This window comes from Acipenser ruthenus, chromosome 47 (genome assembly GCF_902713425.1).
Source record: "Acipenser ruthenus chromosome 47, fAciRut3.2 maternal haplotype, whole genome shotgun sequence".
Lineage (NCBI taxonomy): Eukaryota > Metazoa > Chordata > Actinopteri > Acipenseriformes > Acipenseridae > Acipenser > Acipenser ruthenus.
Window position 1 is genome coordinate 1,211,041 of NC_081235.1, and position 22,364 is coordinate 1,233,404.

General features: G+C 42.3%; 1 protein-coding gene across 1 annotated transcript; it reads left to right on the forward strand.

Annotated features, from left to right (window-relative positions):
- Window positions 1–19,143: 19,143 nt before the first annotated feature.
- LOC117401213 (single-pass membrane and coiled-coil domain-containing protein 3-like) lies at window positions 19,144–22,134 on the forward strand. The gene is made up of 2 exons (XM_034001735.3): window positions 19,144–20,004; window positions 20,506–22,134. Exons 1-2 carry the CDS (start codon window positions 19,706–19,708, stop codon window positions 21,188–21,190), a joined length of 984 nt encoding a protein of 327 aa, XP_033857626.1. The 5' UTR covers window positions 19,144–19,705; the 3' UTR covers window positions 21,191–22,134.
- The last annotated feature ends 230 nt before the right edge of the window (window positions 22,135–22,364 follow it).

A 22,364-nucleotide genomic window follows, 5' to 3' on the forward strand; every position in this document is an offset into this window, starting at 1 on the left:
TTGTATGAGCTGAAAGTTTAGAGGGACGACCAGGTCTTGGTAGATTTGCAGTGGTCTGATACTCCTTCCATTTCAATATTATCGCTTGCACAGTGCTCCTTGGGATGTTTAAAGCTTGGGAAATCTTTTTGTATCCAAATCCGGCTTTAAACTTCTCCACAACAGTATCTCGGACCTGCCTGGTGTGTTCCTTGTTCTTCATGATGCTCTCTGCGCTTTAAACGGACCTCTGAGACTATCACAGTGCAGGTGCATTTATACGGAGACTTGATTACACACAGGTGGATTCTATTTATCATCATTAGTCATTTAGGTCAACATTGGATCATTCAGAGATCCTCACTGAACTTCTGGAGAGAGTTTGCTGCACTGAAAGTAAAGGGGCTGAATAATTTTGCACGCCCAATTTTTCAGTTTATTTGTTAAAGTTTGAAATATCCAATAAATTTCGTTCCACTTCATGATTGTGTCCCACTTGTTGTTGATTCTTCACAAAAAATTACAGTTTCATATCTTTATGTTTGAAGCCTGAAATGTGGCAAAAGGTCGCAAAGTTCAAGGGGGCCGAATACTTTCGCAAGGCACTGTATATATATATATATATATATATATATAATAATGAATGAGTAGAAAGTAGCAATGCCGGCGCTACAAAGATGCCTCAGTCACTTTGATCGGAAACGAGGTGCTTCGTCCCAGGAAAAAATAGAAGTTATTTGTGTGATGTTTAAACCACTGAAGAATGAAGACGGCAACTCTCGCTGAAAAAAGATATTAAAAAGATATTAAAGTGTGTTTCTCATTATTCATGTTTTATTTGATTAAGAACAAGGCAAAAAAATTAAGCTTGCGTGTTTCGACATATTGTCTTCATCATAACATGTATAAAAATGGAGTTCAAAAGATCTATTAAATGCAGCTGGTATTCATTGTCAATAGATCTAATTGTCTAATTAGTTAAAAGTATGATCACATCAATTGATTCAATTACACCCATATAGAGTAAAACACAAATATGGACCTGTTATTAGACATTTCATCACATAAAAATCACAATAGTATTAATAATTTACATATCCAATAGCACATTATTTCGATTAGAATATAATTTCCATAATTTCATCAATGGGAGTTAAGATAACTGAGGTTTGCCCACAAGCTTCCTGTGTGTGTGACGTCATTGCTGGTCCTCCCAAAGACTACACTTACTACCCTCTAACACTATGTTAGACATTTCGTTTTTTCACACACAATTCCGTACTTTCAATGTTCTAAACATGTCCACTACCAAAGTATCACAGCAATATTAATAATCTAAAAGATGTATTCGGGAACTATTAGTATTTAAAGCATACCAGTAGAGTTAACCACTTAACTCAAACATTTTTAGAGAGATACTATAGACTTAGGGGCCTCACAGCGCCAGGGTCCTGGGTTCGATTCCGGCCTAGGGGTCGTTTGTTAGGAGTTTGCATATTCTCCCCGTGTCTGCCTTTGTTTTTTCTCTGGTTTCCTCCCACAGTCCAAAGACATGCTGTTCAGGGTGATTGGTTACTCTAAATTGCCCTCTGTGTGAGTGTGTGGTGACCTGCGATGGACTGGCGTCCCATCCAGGGTGTAGTCTCGCCTTGCGCCCTGTGTATGCTGGGTTAGGTTCCGGCTCACCGCGACCCTGTAAAGGATTAAGCGGTTAATGATAATGGATGGATGGATACTATAGATTTAGTATTTAAAGAATAAAAGGTAGAGAAATGGAATGAAAAACTGAATGAATGAACCAATTTGTTTAAAGGCAAAATAAGGTTGTTTTTCAATTCTCGAATTTAAGGAGTGATCACTTTGCAATATCTGCCACTGTTTTGACACTATCCCTTTTATGTCATTGGACAAATAATTAAATTCAGAGGTGAAGCAAATAGTTGAATTACTCTTAGCATTTTTACCTTTACTCTGTCCCATTCTTTGGCTTTATGCATTCATTCTTTAAGAGATTGTTCGTCATATCCTTGAGCAACAAATTTTGAGTACATTTCATCAGATTTCATTTTTAATTGTTCCGTACTGCAATTCCTTTTTAAGCTTAAGAATTGACCTCTCGGTATGTTTCTTATGAGTGAACGAGGATGTTGACTTTTTGCTAAAAGTAACGAGTTCCGATCCATTGGTTTGTTAAATACTGTATGTTGTAACGTACTGTCCTCGCCTTTTGATATTTCCAGATCCAGAAAAAGTATCCTATCTAGATCAAATTCACATTTAAATTTTAGATTACGTTTTACAGAATTAATGTAGATAACAAATTGATCAAGTTCAGCTTTTGTACCAGACCATATTAGTACAATGTCATCAATGTATCTAAGCCAGAGAAGAGATGTGGTAAAAATATATTGTCATTATTATAGATAAATTTCTCTTCCCACATCCCATGTACAAATTAACATAGTTTGGGGAAAATGCTGCACCCATCACTGTACCTTTTATTTGGGAAAAATATTGACCCTCTGTGACACGATGAATGGTGCAGTGCAAGAGATGAATGATGTCCAGACTCTTGTCTCCCAAAAAAAATCAACTTTTAATCAAAAAACAGAAATAGTACAAACATAATCCACACTGGAAAATAATAAATAGCCCCACTACCAGCGATGGAATTGGGGCAAAACACGCCAGGGTCCAAACTCAAACAAACGAAAATAAACAGACACTCCGATAACCACAGTCCCGTGCACGAAAATGTGCTCTTCTTCTCCGGGGCTTGTGGTGTGTGCGGTGTGTAGTGTAGTGCTGTGTGATGAAGGGCGTGCTCTGGGGTAAGTGCTGGCTCGCTGGCTACAGCATCCCGTCCTCCGGCTCCTCTATTAACAGACAAAACAAAAACACGTAACACACACAAAACAAACATCGGCTCCGGCCGGTCGCTTTCATTACCTCAGCACAAGGGGAGGTTTTGACGTAGCTGCTTCCCCTTTGTACCCAGCAAACTCCTCCCTGCAGTCAACGTGTCGCCTGTTTTCTCCAATAGAGGGCTGCCCCGCAGCTGACTGCAATGGAATCGTCCTGAGTACTTGCAGCTACGCGCCCCTCCTAATATGGTTACCTTCCGGTTTCCAGCTACCACCGAGGTGGCAGATTACAATATTCTGAAGTACAGGATTAAATGCAGTAAAATAGGGGGCAGATAAGAGCAAAATAAATCATATTTAAATGAAGGGTGATAGTGTCCCAGGATACAACAGAGGAGTTCTACAGGTGCTGTTTGAAGAGGTGTCTTAAGTAGGCGCCGGAATGTGGTCAGGGACTGGGCAGTCCTGACATCTGTAGGAAGGTCGTTCCACCACTGCGGAGCAAGGGTGGAGAAGGAGCGGGCTCGGGAGGCAGGGGAGCGTAGCGGAGGTGGAGCCAGTCTTCTAGTGCAGGCGGAGCGGAGAGGTCGAGTGGGGGTGTAGGGAGAGATGAGGGTCTGGAGGTAGCTGGGTGCAGTCTGATCAAGGCATCTGTAGGCTAGTACAAGAGTCTTGAACTGGATGCGAGCGGTGATCGGGAGCCAGTGGAGCGAGCGGAGTAGTGGAGTAGCGTGGGCGAAGCGAGGTAGAGAGAACACCAGGCGAGCAGCAGAGTTCTGGATGAGCTGGAGCAGACGGGTGGCGGACGCAGGGAGGCCAGCCAGGAGGGAGTTGCAGTAGTCTAGGCGGGAGAGTACCAGGGCCTGGACCAGGAGCTGGGTAGCATAGTTGGTGAGGAAGGGTCGGATTCTTCGGATGTTGCTCAGGAAGAATCGGCAAGTGCGTGCCAGAGTGGAGATGTGCTGGGAATAAGAGAGGCAGGGGTCCAGGGTGACTCCAAGGTTCTTAGCTGAGGAAGAGGGAGAGAGTGTGGTAGATTTCCAGAGAAACAGAGATAGAGAGATCAAAGGAGGGGGAGGAGGAGGGAAAGAAAAGGAGGTCAGATTTAGAGAGGTTGAGTTTGAGGTGATGCGAGTGCATCCAGGAGGAAATAGCAGACAGACAGGTAGAGATACGGGAGGAGATGGTGGAGTCAGAGGTGGGGAAGGAGAGGAAAATCTGAGCATCATCAGCATAGAAATGGTATGAGAAACCATAGGATGCGATGCGGGGGCCCAGGGAGCGGGTGTAGAGAGAGAACAGGAGAGGACCCAAGACTGACCCTTGGGGGACTCCAGTTAAGAGAGGGTGAGGTGTGGAGGTTGCTCCACGCCAGGTTACCTGGCAAGTGCGGTTGGAGAGGTAGGAGGAGGACCAGGCCAGAGCAGTGCCAGAGATCCCCAGGTCAGCGAGAGATGATAGTAGAATAGAGTGATCAACAGTGTCAAAGGCAGCAGAGAGGTCGAGGAGAATTAGGACAGAGGAGAGAGAGGCAGCTCGGGCACACTTAAGTGAGTTGGTGACAGACAAGAGGGCGGTTTCAGTGGAGTGAGCAGAGCGGAAGCCAGATTGGAGAGGGTCAAGCAGAGAGTGGTTGGACAGGAAAGCAGAGAGCTGGCGGTGTACAGTCCGCTCGAGGGTTTTGGAGAGGAAGGGTAGGAGGGAGACAGGACGGTAGCTCTGGAGGGAGGTGGGGTCGAGGGTAGGTTTTTTGAGGAGGGGAGTGATAGAGGCTTTTTTGAAGGCAGAGGGGAAGATGCCAGAAAGTAGAGAGGTGTTGAGGAGGGAGGAGATGAAGGGGAGTAGAGCAGGAGCAGCAGCTTGAAAGAGGTGAGTGGGGAGGGGGTCCAAGGCACACATGGTGGGTTTGTGACCCTGGAGCAGGGAGGAGAGGTCAGAGTCTGAGAGGGGCAAGAAGGTGGAGAGGGAGGGCGAGTTAGTAGGGGATGTAGTGGGTGTAGGGGTTGGAGCAGGAGGGGGTGCGGGGGAGGGAGAGGTGTTAAAGAGTTTGCGGATATCTGAGATTTTAGAAGAGAAGAAGGAGGCAAAGTCATCAGGGGAGATAGAGGAGGGAGGAGGAGGGGGGGAGGGTTTAGGAGGGAGGAGAAGGTAGAGAATAGTTTACGTGGGTTGTTAGTGGGTTGTTTAACCTGTAGTATTTTGTATTTAATCATATCCTGATATAACTATCACTATTATCTGCTGTATTATAGAATTGTGTTATGTCTCACTTGTACTTTGCTTGAACAAAAGTTATTGTATTTCTTGCTCTTATTGTACTACTTGTATTGTAACACTTGAAATGTATTTGCTTACGATTGTAAGTCGCCCTGGATAAGGGCGTCTGCTAAGAAATTAATAATAATAATAATAATAATAATAATAAGAGAGAAAGAACGCCCCAACAAGTAATAGCGAAGAGTGTGAGTAGCCCATTTGATGGCTAAACACTCCTTCTCAATGACGGAGTAGTTAATCTCCCTAGGAGCCATTATTTGCTCAAATAAATAATAGGGTGTTCTACCCCGTCAACTTGTTGGGACAGGACCGCCCCCAGACCAATGTGGGAGGCATCGGTCTGCAGGATGAATTCTTTGCTGAAATCTGGTGAAATTAGAGCGGGAGCTTGACAGAGTCGCTTCTTAATCATATCAAATGCCTCCTGACACTGCCCTGTCCATTTAACTAATTTTGGAGCAGCCTTTCGGGTGAGATCTACCAGGGGGTTAACTATGGTGGCATACTCAGGGATAAATCGGTGGTAATAGCCGGCTAACCCCAATAGTGATCTCACCTGTGACTTGGTTCTCAGGATCGCCATCTCCACCAGCGCCTGGACTTTGGAGGCGATCGGCTTCACCTGACCATTACCCATAATGTAGCCAAGATATTGGGTCTCCTGTTTGCCAAATGCACACTTGCCCAGCTTGGCTGTTAGCCCCGCCTCCCTCAGAGACTGTAGGACGGCTGAAACTCTAACAATGTGCTCCTTCCAGGTGGAGCTAAAAATCACCACATCATCAATGTACGCGGCAGCATACTGATGATGGGGAGCTAAGACCTGGTCCATCAGTCTCTGAAAGGTGGCAGGAGCTCCATGCAACCCGAAGGGCATGGTCCAGAAATGGAACAAGCCATCTGGGGTAGAGAAAGCAGTTTTCTCTTTCGAGCTCTGAGTCAGTGAAATCTGCTAGTATCCCTTTGTCAGGTCCAAGGTCGAAATCAACCGCGCCTTACCCAGTCGGTCGAGGAGCTCATCCACCCGGGGCATTGGATATGCATCGAACTTGGAGATGGCATTAACCTTTAGAAAGTCCACGCAGAACTGAGTGGAGCCGTCCTTCTTGCCCACCATCACGATAGGACTGCACCACTCGCTCCGGGAAGGTTCAATGACTCCGAGCTCAAACATATCCTCCACCTCCTTGCGAATAGGAACCCTGCGACTCTCTGGGATCCGGTACGGTCTCTCCCAGACCCTGACCCCTGGTGGAGTAATAATAGCATGAGAAATAACATTAGTCCTGCCGGGCAAGTCAGAGAAAACATCATTAAACCTTTCCACTTACTGGTAGAGCTCTCGTTTCTGATCCGAAAGTAACTGTTCCCCCATTGGAATATGAGTTGTAGCTGGTGGATTGACAGTGGGACCAAAATCCTCTTCCCAACTGTCACCAGCTACAAATAGGGTCCCCCTTTCATTCCAGGGTTTTAGCAAATTGATATGATAAATTTCGGTTTTATTTCGGCGATCGGGTTGTCTAATTTCATAATTTACTTTACCAATTTCCCGAACCACCTCATATGGCCCTTGCCACTTAGCATACAACTTAGATTCCGATGTGGGAAGTAGCAACAGTACTTTACATGCTTGTTTATTGTACTGTTGCTCCTGGCGATGCTGAGCTAGTTTTAAGTTCTCCTGCGCCAAACGACTAACCAATGCTAGGCGGTCTCTTAACATAATTACATATTTGACTATGTTTTTAGAGGTTTTTGTTTGCTCCTCCCTCCCTTCTTTCACAAGATCAAGGATACCTCGTGGTTGCCTCCCGTACAGCAGCTCAAAGGTAGAGAACCCGGTCGAACTCTGAGGCACCTCTCTAACTGCAAACATTAGGTAAGGGAGGAGTTTAGCCCAATGTTTTTGCTCTTGGTTGACAAACCGCTTCAGCATCTGTTTCAAGGTCTGATTAAAACGTTCCACCAAACCGTCCGTCTGCGGGTGATAAACGGAGGTTCGGATCGACTTAATTTGCATCAATTTGTATAATTCTTTCAAACATTGTGACATGAAGTTCGTTCTGTGATCAGTGAGGATTTCTTTTGGAATCACTACTCTCGATATAATATTCACTAACTCTTTAGCAATGGCTGTGGCACTAGTGGATCTCAATGGTACTGCCTCTGGATATCTGGTCGCGTAGTCCACCACTACTAAAATGTGCATATATCCAGAGTCAGACTGGCTCAATGGACCCACTATGTCCATAGCAATGCACTCAAAGGGAACTGAGATCAGGGGCAGTGGGACCAGAGGGGCCGGGCGAACTCGCCCCGGCGCTACTTGCTGGCATTCCGGGCATTCCGCTACATATCGCGCCACCTCACTAAACACTCCCATCCAATAAAATCGAGCCAATATTCGTTCCCGAGTCTTATCGATACCTAAATGGCCCGAACAGGGGACATTGTGAGCTAACCGCAGGATCTCACGTCGAAAAGACTGGGGAACGAGTAGTTGTGTTATAATCTGACTTGTGCTCGTGGCTTGGGATACTCTATAGAGTAAATACCCAACAATAATGTGGTGGGGATATGTAAGCGGCCGGCTATCCTCTACATCCTTCCCCTCGATAGACCAAACCTGCCCCCAGATGTGGGCCAGCGAAGGATCGTTCTTTTGCTCCAATGCTAGGTCCACATCTCGGTCCCAGAATTTCGGGATATCGAGCGGAGCTAAAGTAGCTTCAGCACTGGGGGCCTCAGTAACCTGCCCCTGCAGGTCACACTGGGTCCCAACCCCCTTTCCCTTACATTTGACTGATCCTGAGGCTTCCCCCACCAAACCCCAACCTTGTTTCATTAATGTTCCTTCCCATTTTTCAACCCTTCGCTCTTTTTTTTTTTTGGCGAAATCGAGAGTGGAACAAATCGGTGTGCAGCGGGAAGATATTCCCAATAGTTTCCCCCGCTGCTCCTATGGTCTTACCGGAGAATGGCTTTACCGTTTTATTAATCATGCTGTCAAAATGCGGCCAGTCTCAACCTAAAATAACTGGATATGGCAGCTTCTCTGCCACAGCCACGATTACATGGCGGGCATGACATCCAACTGTCAAATCTAATTTGGTGAGGGGGTAGTCCTTGTTATCCCCATGAATACAGGAAATGACCACGACCCCTCGTGACCACCAAGGTACCCCCTTTAATAGAGCTCGTCTAAATTCAAGTCTGCCCACATCCTGAGTCCACTAATGCGTGGGTGCTCACCTCACCAACCCGTACATTAACAACACAAGGCCCCTCCCAATCATTACCCCTGGTATTACCTGATGCTGTCAGGATGTAATGGAAGGTCACCCCACACTCCATGGCCGCTGGACAATTCCGCGCCAGGTGACCGACCTCCTGGCACCGGTAACATGTGGGGTGAAAGGGTGCCCACAGAGCCTGCGTGTCCCGTTGCTGGTTTGGCAACGGGGAGGGGTACTTTGCTCTTACCCCGCTGGGGGTCGCCCTCGCTCTCCACTGTGTTGGTTCTGTCGCCGGTCCCCCCCGATTGGCTTCCAGGAACATGGTATGCATCCGCTCCATCATGGTTGCCATTCCCTCCTGGTGTCTTCGCTCCTGCGCCTCCAATATTGCTCCTAATACGGCGGCATCCATCCTGAGTCCCTCTTCTGATCACCAACTGTGACACGATGAATGGTGCAGTGCAAGAGATGAATGATGTCCAGACTCTTGTCTCCCAAAAATAATCAACTTTTAATCAAAAAACAGAAATAGTACAAAAATAATCCACACTGGAAAATAATAAATAGCCCCACTACCAGCGATGGAATTGGGGCAAAACACGCCAGGGTCCAAACTCATACAAACGAAAATAAACAGACACTCCGATAACCACAGTCCTCCGTGCACGAAAATGTGCTATTCTTCTCCGGGGCTTCTGGTGTGTGCGGTGTGTAGTGTAGTGCTGTGTGATGAAGGGCGTGCTCTGGGGTAAGTGCTGGCTCGCTGGCTACAGCCTCCCGTCCTCTGGCTCCTCTATTAACAGACAAAACAAAAACACGTAATACACACAAAACAAACATCGGCTCCGGCTGGTCGCTTTTATTACCTCAGCGCAAGGGGAGGTTTTGACGTAGCTGCTTCCCCTTTGTACCCAGCAAACTCCTCCCTGCAGTCAACGCGTCGCCTGTTTCCTCCAATAGAGGGCTGCCCTACAGCTGACTGCAATGGAATCGTCCTGAGTACTTGCAGCTACGCGCCCCTCCTAATATGGTTACCTTCCGGTTTCCAGCTACCACCGAGGTAGTAGATCTAGGAGGCAGCTTACCTTCCCCCTTACACAGCGCCCTTTCTAATCGGGAGGGAGATTTACAGCATCGATCCTTTCTCTCGCTATCACACCCTCTAACATAAAATAATTAGAATTTAGACACAAATCAAGGAAATCGATAATTAAGAGAGTGGAATAACTTAAGCAGGTCGGGACTTTAAATAAAAACTGACTGCATTAGTACCTCCTGTATGTGGAATATTTGTGTATAAACTGGTGACATCAAATGTAACGAGAAGACTAGAGGGGGTCACTTTCATTTCATTAATACGGTTCAGGACATCACATGTGTCAGATATGAATGAAGGCAGTTTGCAGACAAAAGGCTGTAGATAAAAATCTATGTTTTGGCACAATGGTTTAATAACTGAGCCTATTCTTGCGACAACAGCCAATGCCTGCGAAAAATGTCGATACGCGTAAGCTTAACATTTTTGCCTTGTTCTTAATCAAATAAAACATGAATAATTGAGAAACACACTTGGGATTTAATATCTTTTTTCAGCGAGAGTTGCCGTCTTAATTCTTCAGTGGTTTAAACATCACACAAAGTACATTTCTCATATATATATATATACACAGTGCCTTGCAAAAGTATTCAGACCCCTGACCAATTCTCTCATATTACTGAATTATAAATGGTACATTGAAATTTCGTTCTGTTTTATATTTTATTTTAAAACACTGAAACTCAAAATCAATTATTGTAAGGTGACATTGGTTTTATGTTGGGAAATATTTTTAAGAAAAATAAAAAAACTGAAATATCTTGCTTGCATAAGTATTCAACCCCTGTGCTGTGGAAGCTCCCAGTTTACACCGATGAAAGAAATTGCCCTAACGACGACAAAATTACCTTACCATTGGCCAATAAAGTTGCTGTCACATTTTCTGGATAAAAACCCCACTGTTGAAGGATCATTGGTCAGGCTGTGAATCTGAAGGAAAATGAAGACCAAAGAGCATTCTACAGAATATAGAGATAAAGTAATACAAATGCATAGATTAGGGAAAGGGTGCAAAATAATATCCAAGTGTTTGGATATCCCAGTGAGCACAGTTGGATCAATAATCAGGAAGTGGAAGCTGCATCACACCACCCAGGCACTACCATGAAAAGGCCATACCTCAAAACTCAACGCTCAAACAAGAAGGAGACTTGTGAGAGAAGCCAACAATCACTTTGAAGGAGCTACAGAGTTCAGTGGCTGGGAGTGGAGTAATGGTGCACCAGTCAACCATATCAAGAGCTCTGCATAACACTGGCCTGTATGGGAGGATGGCAAGAAAGAAGCCGTTACTCAAAAAGTACCATCTGAAAGCACGTCTGGAGTTTGCCAGAAAGCATGAGAGACACCCAGCTGCGATGTGCGAAAAGGTTTTGTGGTCAGATGAGACCAAGAAAGAGCTTTTTGGCCAAAACTCAAAGTGCTATGTGTGGCGCAAACCTAACACTGCCCATGCCTCAAGACACACCATCCCTACAGTGAAGGGACTGGGCATCTTGTTAAAATTGAAGGAAGTATAATTACAAAATACAGGGAAATACTGCAAGAGTACCTGCTTCAGTCCGCTAAAAAACTGAAGCTTGGGAGGAAATTCACCTTTCAGCAGGACAATGATCCCAATTACAAGTCCAAAGTAACATTGGAGTGTGTGACAAGGAAAGACCGAGGTTGAGACTCAGACAGTTTAAAGTTCAAAATAAAGTTTTTAATTAACAAAAATACAAAATAAACAGGCACAAGGGCCAAACATAAAATAAACACAAAACAAAACTTACAAATAAAGTTTCCAGGCTGGGCGTTGCCTTCACTGGTCAAAAAAATTTACAAAACACAGCACACACAAAAACACTTCTTCTCTTCTAGAACTCTCTCTCCCAAATGGGAGGCTGAGGCCTCATTTTATGCCAGGTGGCTAAGTCCATAATTGAATAATTAATTGACTGATTGCTCCCACCTGACACAATCAACCTGGGCAGGGAGTAGAATTTAACTCCTTCCCTGCCAGTATTTCTAAGGGCAGAGCCCTGCTCTGCCACAGAGTGGCTCAAGAGCAAAAAGGTGAACGTCCTTCAGTGGCCCAGTCAAAGTTCTGATCTCAATCCCATTGAGAATCTGTGGCACTATTTGAAAATTGCGGTCCACAAGCGTTGTCCAACCAACCTGAACAACCTGGAGCAAATCTGCCAAGAAAAATGGGCCAAAATCACTCCGACACTGTGTGCAAAGCTGGTACATACTTGCCCAAAAGACTTAAAGCTGTTATTGCAGTGAAAGGTGGCTCTACCAAATATTAATGTGTGGGGGTTGAATACTTATGCAAGCAAGATATTTCAGTTTTTTATTTTTCTTAAAAATATTTCCCAACATAAAACCAATGTCACCTTACAATAATTGATTTTGAGTTTCTAAAGGAACCCTAGGCATATTGTAAATTAGTAAATGAATCCTAATCCTAAATCCCAAACCTGTTAATTGTCACAGTTTGTTTTTATAGTCATTTCATGATGTTTTCTGCATTTTGTTGTATTATTGATTGTAAAACTACTTCCAGTTGTATTCATATTTACATTATGTCTAGTTGAAGGGAAAGTAGAATTTATAGTTCTAGTAGCTTGTAGCAGGGCGAGCAGCCCTGTACATTGATTTGTTTATTTTATTTTAGAGCGGGGTCCCCCTCCGCCCCTGTGTTTATTTTGTATTGTTTATTTTATTTTTATTGTATTATATTTATGACGGCGAAGCGCCGCCGTGTTATTGTTTTGTTTATTTTTAAAACGTGTCCTGGCAGAGGCAAGATCGGTGCTCGTCCTCTGCCAGGAGTAATTGAAAAACTCGTGCAGAAGGTGGCCATCTCCCGAATTAATTAGGTGATTAATTTTGTTGCTGATCGGGTCACCTGCATATAAAAAGCCTGCAGCTCTCCAACTCGGGGTGGGTGTATTAGGAGCGAGGGTGGAGAGAAACGAAACGTAAAAACGAAACGTAAAAACGAAACGTAAAAACGAAACGTAAAAACGAAACTTAAAAACGAAACTTAAAAATGAAAGAAAGATTCCAGGAACAGTGACGGCGACTGCCCAGCCTGACCTGGGATCGTATTATTTTGTGTTCATGATTTGTTTTTGTTAAACCTTTTATTTTTGCTCTGCGAGCAAGTGTTTATTTTTGTTTAAATATTTTATTTATTTTTGAATTAAAACGGCGCAAGCCTTTAAACTGCAGTACTACCTGGTGTGTTTTTAGTTCCTGCTTCTGCCGTGATGTCAGACCACTCGTCATTCCTGTCACATAGCTGTATGGAGGTGAGTTTTTTTTTTTTATATAGTCAAACCCACTCAAAGAGTAAGTGGCGGGATTCCAAAAAATATAACGTTACACGTCTCCACGTGTTGCTACAATTGTTTAAATAACGTTCCTGTCATTTCTTTTCATTATTAACAACCTGACAACTTTTTACACTTAGAACTTTAAAGTTGGCCGCTCTCGTTCACTGAGAGTGTAAGGATTATTACAGCAATAATGATCCATGCTGTGGTACGGAAAAGAAACACCAGAGCATTTCTGTTTTTTTTTTTGTTTTGTTTTTTTTCAATCACTCTTCCTGCAGTGATTTCGAGGTCAGATCTCAAACCCCAGTGCACTAGAGCGGACATTTTGAAAGAGTGTAAAATGAAATACTTTACGCAGATGTTAAAGCATTTTCTTTGCAAAGAATAATTTTGTGAAAGTTTCTTAAATTCACAGAGAAATTGTTTGCTTACAAAATGACTTGTTAAAACATCTTGTGTAAAAACACAGGGTGAGGGGTTCTTCTTTAACTTCCTGTCTCGCTTGGCTGTTGACAAACCCTTCCTCTCTGTGGCATATCACAGCCGCTTCTTAACCACATTCTGCACAATAAGTTGTGTAACCTCTTTGACAGAGGGGCTCCTCCTCGAAGCTCCTGAAAATGAAAGCCAGAGTTTGAAAGCACTGCAGTGTCCGACATTCACCATGGCCCACAGGCCCGGGGCCAGTAGAAATTGTAGTTTGGCCTGTAGCAACATAGCACCACAGGCCTCACTGAGCCAGTTACTTTTTTTTTGAACGAGTATGTATAAGTGTAAGTGTGTGCCGCTGGGAACTTTTGTATCCTACACTGCTTCGACTTTGCTGCCGGTGCACTGTAATTCCGTGTTTTTTTTCTCATTGGGTCCTAGCCATGACTATGATGAATATCGCCATGTAATTGGTTTAGGGCTGTAGTGGGAGGGACAATTTTTTTGTACCTCAATATGAGCTTGACTCACCACCATTACAGCCAAGTTCAATGTGGAAAAATGGGTAAGTGAAATGGACCCATTTCAAACGTCTATGTTTCCCGTTCTACGTGTTAAAAACATCTGATCTGCAACTCATCTGAAAGCTAAGACCTGGGAATAGCTAGTCGTTTTTTTATTTTTTTAGTTATTTAAAAAAAAAACTTTATATCCGCCTTTTATAAAATACTTCCTCCCGCTGTGTGAGTGTGTGTGTTGATTTAATTTTTTTGACTGTTATTTTAAATATATATGTTTTTATTTTATGTCCTGTTTTGAAAATATTTTCCCAGATGGAGACGGACAGAGTTTCTGGCAAAAGTATCTGATGCCTGTAATCTGGCAATATTTTCATTATTTTTTTATTAATATTAACAGTGTAATTTGTCTTCGTTTCTATGTGTGTAAAACGATGGTTAATTACGTAGCTGTAGTCATTACTTTTATTATTATTTAGCTGTTTTTATTGGCAGTAGTTTATTTTTTATTTTATTATTATTATTATTATTATTATATATCAATTATTATTTATTAATATTATTTTTATTAGTACATAGCAAATAGAGTTTATGAGGGATGGCAGAGTTGGGGTCAAATCCGAATGGAATTTAATTTTTTGGTCAATTCCAATTCAATTCTTGATAAATTAAATACTAGTATTTCATGGATTGGTATTGAATTGGAATTGATAATTGGAATTGGAATTTGAATTGAGTATTTCTGGGTGGAATTGGAATTGGAATTGACCAGATTGAATTGAGGTGGAATTAGAATTGGAATTGAAAAACGGAATTGACCCTGACTGATGGATGGGACCTCTGCTATAACTAGAATTTGGTAATCTAATGTTTGTTAAGAGAAAAAAAAAAAGATACATTGGGCCACATAAAATTGAATTTGGGCCAGTAAAAACATTAGCTCAGTGGCCCAAGGGGCCAGTACTTAAAAACCTAAATGTAGAACCCTGCATTGAAATGAAGAAAAAACGAAAGAAATGTTGCTGTGTGAGATTGTGTGTGTGTGTGCGCGCCTGTGTGTATGCGTGTGTATGCAGCTAATTTAATAAGTGGTGGGATAATTTAAGACAGAATAATGTTGCTATTGCGGTATGACACTTCAGTTTTCATTTCAAAATACCCTCTGTTTGCTATTGCCGACTCTCATGTGCTCTTAAAGGGAATGTAGTTGAATCTTTATTGTGTTTTGAATGGCTGCGCTATTTGTTCGCTATTTGATGTGCGTTTGCCAAGGAAAAAAAACCTGACTTCTATATCACATTTTCATGCGCTGTCGCCGTGGTTCGCTAACGCTCCCATTTTTGCGGAAGTGACTGCGCAGATATTTGCTAAATAGGGCCCCTGGTGTGTCACCACCTCCTACAGCCAGTTCCAGTGTGGCTCCCTCCCATGCCCCAATTCTACACCATCAACATCACAGAGCTCATGGTCCTCGGTACTGTCTCCATCCCAGTTCTCTTGGACGTCACGCCCCTCAACTTCACTGTCACTGATTAGTATGCTCACTTCAACATCCGAGCATAAAACAAAGGAGGTCAGGTCTGACAGTGAGTTTGAGGCGTGAGCTCTGCCCAAACACACGATGCACATTAAGTGGCGATGGTCCGAAGACAGAACTCCCACACTGACAACCAGCATGGTCTCCAGGTGCCATGGTGGACTTGGAACATTAAAAAAAAAAAAAAAAAGTGAACCATGTAGAATGAGATGAGAAGGGGAACTGAAGAAACAAGGACCCCTTAATTATTTCATTATTTATCTGGGACATTTTTGTCAAGATGGGCTTGCCATACTTCTCTTGAGTAAGGCAGAGGGGAGACTGACGTTTGAGGTGCTGTGCATAGCAGTGTGTGTTTAGAACCGCTTTGTTTTACATGGCTTTATTGTGACATTTCATTAGGACTTGAAGCGCTTCCTATTGCTGTATGTGAGGCACTTGTATGTATGATGCAGTAAAAAACAAGTTAAATCAAGAGCACAGCCATTTAAGAGATGTCAAAGTTGACAAGTTAGAAGAAACAATTGGGAAAAAGTAGGCCCACATCAAGCAAATGGGCAAATCTGCCCTTGATATTTCCATTATATTTTAACATCATATACCCTTTTATATGGCTCCCATTTCAGACAGTTTTAATTCTGTTTCTAAGTTGGAGTGTATTTTTATTTTTGTCATTTGGCGTATCATGTCTATCACTTATTTTGCTGTTTTTAATAAATTTATGTTGAACTGACTTTGCAAAAACAGAAGCCAAGGCGGTTTGTCTGTGAAGGAGTTCCCCGTATAATGAGATGTTCTGCTTCAACAATCGGCGAACTAATCCAGAGAAACCAGGAAACTGGCTCTGTGAGGGACAGGCCATCGTCCTGGAGGTCAGAGAGGTTACCACACTGGCCCAGGAGTGTCGCATCCGACTGATCCATCTGCATAATCGTTTTCAGACTGCAGTGAATAAAGCAGTATCTTTTCATTGTGACAGTGTGGCCGGTTTCATACTGAAAACTTTATGATTCTTTGATCTGTATTTTTGTTCACACTTTCTGTGATTTTGTTTAATATCTGTTTAAAGATATTTGATTAAATCCATTTGACCTGAGTGTTGCGTTTTCATTGTGCATCAGTATAGATACACCGCATTCATACTGTAGCCTTGGGAAGTTTGAGCAAATAACTACCGTTGGTGTGTTGTAAAATTTTAATGTCACAATCTTGTATGAAAGATTGAATTAATATTTGTCAGCTACTATGAATCTAATGCAGTGCGGTGATGGGCTGGGAAGCCTCTTTTATTATTATTATTATTATTATTTATTTCTTAGCAGACGCCCTTATCCAGGGCGACTTACAATTGTTAGAAGATATCACATTATTTTTTATATACAATTACCCATTTATACAGTTGGGTTTTTACTGGAGCAATCTAGGTAAAGTACCTTGCTCAAGGGTACAGCAGCAGTGTCCTCTACTGGGGATTGAACCCACAACCCTCCGGTCAAGAGTCCAGAGCCCTAACCACTACGCCACACTGCTGCCCATGGTCCACTCTTCCACACAAGGTCAAGATATGAACTTTTAAGGTAGATTTTGAAATTTGAAGTGCAACAGACATCTGGTATCTGTTTGTGTAGCATCAAATTTTCGGGTGGGGGGGGGGGGTATTCGTAAAGGGCTGTTCGGAGTGCTGGGTGTGATTATTATTATTATTATTTATTTCTTGGCAGACGCCCTTATCCAGGGCGACTTACAATCGTAAGCAAATACATTTCAAGTATCACAGTACAAGTAATAATACAATTAAGAGCAAGATAAATACAATGACTTTGGTTCAAGCAAGTACAAGTGTGACAAAATACAATTCAATAATACAGCAGATAACAGTGCCAGCGATAGTTACATCAGGATATGATTAAATACAAAATACTACAGATTAAACACTTGGCAGATTACAGTACTCTGAAGTATTATTATTATTTATTTCTTAGCAGAAGCCCCCTTATCCAGGGCGACTTACAATTGTTACAAGATATCACATTATTTTTTTTACATACAATTACCCATTTATACAGTTGGGTTTTTTACTGGAGCAATCTAGGTAAAGTACCTTGCTCAAGGGTACAGCAGCAGTGTCCTCTACTGGGGATTGAACCCACAACCCTCCGGTCAAGAGTCCAGAGCCCTAACCACTACGCCACACTGCTGCCCATGGTCCACTCTTCCACACAAGGTCAAGATATGAACTTTTAAGGTAGATTTTGAAATTTGAAGTGCAACAGACATCTGGTATCTGTTTGTGTAGCATCAAATTTTCGGGTGGGGGGGGGTATTCGTAAAGGGCTGTTCGGAGTGCTGGGTGTGATTATTATTATTATTATTTATTTCTTGGCAGACGCCCTTATCCAGGGCGACTTACAATCGTAAGCAAATACATTTCAAGTATCACAGTACAAGTAATAATACAATTAAGAGCAAGATAAATACAATGACTTTGGTTCAAGCAAGTACAAGTGTGACAAAATACAATTCAATAATACAGCAGATAACAGTGCCAGCGATAGTTACATCAGGATATGATTAAATACAAAATACTACAGATTAAACACTTGGCAGATTACAGTACTCTGAAGTATTATTATTATTTATTTCTTAGCAGAAGCCCCCTTATCCAGGGCGACTTACAATTGTTACAAGATATCACATTATTTTTTTTACATACAATTACCCATTTATACAGTTGGGTTTTTTACTGGAGCAATCTAGGTAAAGTACCTTGCTCAAGGGTACAGCAGCAGTGTCCCCACCTGGAATTGAACCCACGACCTTCTGGTTAAGAGTCCAGAGCCCTAACCACTACTCCACACTGCTGCCCAAGTACAGGATTAAATGCAGTAAAATAGGGGGCAGATAAGAGCAAGTAAAGCACATTTAAGGAAGGGTGATAAGTGTCCCAAGGGAAAAACAGAGGAGATCTACAGGTGCTGTCTGAAGAGGTGAGTCTTAAGGAGGCGCCGGAATGTGGTCAGGGACTGGGCAGTCCTGACATCTGTAGGAAGGTCATTCCACCACTGCAGAGCGAGGGTGGAGAAGGAGCGGGCTGTGGAGGCAGGGGAGCGTAGAGGAGGTAGAGCCAGTCTTCTAGTGCAGGGGGAGCGGAGAGGTCGAGTGGGGGTGTAGGGAGTGATGAGGGTCTGGAGGTAACTGGGTGCAGTCTGATCAAGGCATCTGTAGGCTAGTACAAGACTCTTGAACTGGATGCGAGCGGTGATCGGGAGCCAGTGGAGTGAGCGGAGTAGTGGAGTGACCTTTGCTGGTAGAAAGAAATTGTGTAATATATACAAAGTTTGGTAAAAAAAAAAAAAAAAAAAATCTGTACATTTCTTTTTATTTATCATTTATTTATCATTTATTGAAATATTTGTTCAGTTATGGTTACTTTTATTTCAGTTTGCCCTATAGAAGACATTTTCCACATTTACAACAACACTGTGCACAAAGATTGGACATTTTGCTGGGCAACACATTTTGTTAAATACAGAAACCTACAGCGTTTGTTTAAACATTGCCTCAATGGGGAATATGCCTTGTATCTGTGACCGTCTTGAGCGTTGTTGGAGTACTTTCGGTGTTGCTGTCGGTAGATTTCATTTCCTTACGTTCCCAACCGCTAACGACGAAACAGAACGAATGATTACAGTGCTGATGATGTCATCAAAACGAGACGGATTTTGTTCTTGAACAACTATACAGCCATTTATAAATTGCTTGCCGACAGTCGTCTGTCCGCACAGATCATTTCATGAATAGCAGTACAGACGACTTCTGTTCGTTATAAACTGAAGGGGATTAAATACGACACTCGGCAAGTACTTTTATGGCAGACCCCTGGGACCCTTGTCTCTCCCACATACATTGCTGTTGTTGTTTTTTTACCTGACCCTGCTGCTTCACTTGCTTTTATTTTTGTCTCATTGAAATTGCCTGGCAGGGAGCTCTCCCAGCGCTGTTAATAAATTGGTTTTGCTTACTGAACTCCTTGGCACTGGTCTTTGGAATTCTTGCAATTAGATTTGATAACCAATGCAGGAAAAAATGTGTAATGTTTCAATGGTAGTGCTTTTTATTCTTTCTAGTTTCAAACATAATGAGCTGATTGTTTTTAAAATGTGTATTCAGTTATGTATCAATGACTATTAAGCCTGAATTGGAAATATCAAAATGTATTTGACAGGAAGACAAAGGAGCCTACACTTCTTGTATGCTAAGATAGTGTGTAAAGGGAATACTGAAGGGAAATGTCTTATGTGAGAGATAGACTTCGATTTTTGGATTCACTGAACATGTAAAGTATGAAACTATTTGTTAAACCATTTGACTGTTTGAAGTGTTAAAGTGAATTTGTGGTTTTGGTGTTCATTAGTTGTTTTGAAATGGTAACATGACATGTTTTTTTGTGTTTGCCATTATGTGTTAACCCTCTGGACTACATGGCTTTGTTGCATCATTAAAAACAATGTACTGCAGGATCATTGTAGGAGGAGTGGGCAGGAAATGGGGGATTGTGCAAAGCTTTCTTCAGAAGGAGGCTCATGCTCAGATTCCAGGAAAGGGGGAGTGAACCTGGACCTGTTCCAGCACAGCTCACTGTATATAAGAGCAGTGGATCACCTGAGCCTGACCCACAGTCAGCCTGACACCGAGGCGACAGAGAAAACCAACACACACCTCCAACAGAGAACCTGGTGAGCTGTGTTCATTCTCGGGTAGAGTGGGAGGAATTAATAGACTGACAAACTGAATTCATTGGTTTTAAATACAGACATATTTCTGTGTAATGTTTTACTCCCAAAACACGTTGTGCCTCATTTACTGAACAATGGTAAAATGCTAAAATGACTAGGTGGTATAGGGAAGACACTTTACTTATTTGTACTTTTTTTCCCATTCAAACTTATCTGCATCCACATTGTGAACGGTTGTGTGTTTTGGAAGGTAGGGGTTAGGCAGCTCTGTGGAGAAGAGACATTCATTTAAAATGCGTTGATACATTCCCAGTTACTGACCTTGAACAAAGAACTGGCTACCATCTGAAAGGAGATCCTCCACAGTATATCCAATGCAATGTGTACCTCTTATAACTGACTCCCCTTTTTTGCCTCATTTCCCATATTGGAAAATATGACACACGTGGACTACCACTTAATGTGCACCACCTCTTGTCTTCATTTTCTTTTCAAATCCAGGTCCTCACTCAGAATGTCTTGGAGTGACTTATTCTTTCCAGGCAACCCCGGGCGGCGTGAGGAGGTGATCCGTCTGAGTCAGGAGCTGTTGTCCTGCATGACTCAAAACTTCAATGCCACCAACCGTCTTTCCAAGCTCCTCAACACAGAGTTCAAGTGCTCTTTGCCACACATCACTCTTAACAACCAAGCCAGCATCAGAGAAAACTGTGATACCCTAATTGGTGCCATCAGCAAGATCCAGAAGGAGTTGACCCACATTGATGAGAAGCTGAAGGCAAAACTGAACCCAGAGTTGTACAAAAAGCTCCGCGATATATCTACACCTATTTCTGACAGGATTAAAATAGCTTCTCAGGCTCTTACTACCACAATGGGCATCGTGACAACGGCTGCTTCTGTTGCTGTAGTTGAACTAATTAACAAAGGGGTAATCTTTAGTCGAATCGTCTCTACCCTGGGCAGGATCAGTACCTGCACTGTGGCTATGATTGGTTTAGGGGTGTTAGGGTTTGCCATCGATGCGATTGCCAGTGCAATCCTTGGGGCCATCGAAAAGTCCAACCTTGAGACAGTTATTCAGGAATACAAAGATGCAGTGGAGAAATTCAAACCGAGCTCTGAGCAGTACCAGGATGACATAATATATGTCATTGTTAAACTGGAGGTCATGCAGGAAAAATAAAAATTAGGGCATGGTGTTTTTTTTTTTTTTTCGAGGGGCAGCTGTAACATGCTAAATACAAGCCTTTCTTCATTAATAACATTTTACATTTTTCTATATCATCTGCTTCTGCTCTGCTTGGATTTTTGAGAGATGCTTTTTTATGTTATGCAGAATTGTATCTGTAAGTGTGAAATAAACTGTAAATCCATCATTAATAAACATGTTCTTTTGCTGTTCTTAACCTCAGCGATTTATTCTGCTTGTAAAGCACTTCTGAGTTATCTTGCACATGAATAGCAACATAAATTTATTAGAATTGCTTACAAATATCATTAGGGACAAAAATCATACAGAGATGAAATTATTTTACAGACATTTAACAGTGAACAATCTTCTTATTGGGTTAGACTGGGGAGGCTGCAAAATGAACAAGTATCTCCAAAAAACACATGTGAAGGTTCAAGTTTGACAGTTTAAGAGTTCTTACACATGTGACAATATATGGCATTCCTATTATGGCGCCACCTATAGGCCATTTACCACCAAATAAGACTATTGAGAAAAGCATGTTTCCATTATCCACAATGTCCTATTTTTAGGCACTTTTTTCACATAACATTTAAAAATAAGGAAATTGAGTGGTTGCTGGTGGCCATCTTTGTTTTTTTGGTAAACTTAACCCTCTCAGTGCCACAGGCGACTATAGTCAAATTTGAAATGTCAGGAATCTCCCTGTATCACTCCTCCTCTAGTCACGCCTCACTCACTCTGGAGCTGCCCGCCCCCTCTTCCAGAATGAAATCACTCCTGCTTTTCCCCCGGAGTCATTTCAAAATATGTGTTTCCCTGCCGTCATTCAGTACATGCCAAGGTTTTCTTTTAAATCAAGAGGATTATTTTCAGGTTGAGTCAAACAATATGTGGTGTAAAAAGGAAGTCTGTGTTGTGTTATTCACTTTCTGTTTTCTGGGTTGTGCATATTTTATTTAAACAGTTAAAGTTGAATTTAGAGTTAATAATCATTTTACTGTCTCTGCTAAAAATAAAGCCAACGATTTGTAACTGGTTAATTGGTCTTGTGTTGTTTATATATTTATGTATGTGCCATGTCCCGTTCAAATCGACACATTTCAATTGAACGCATTTACAATAGGTAGGTTTCTGCTGTTGTCAGGTGTTACCTCATCTCATT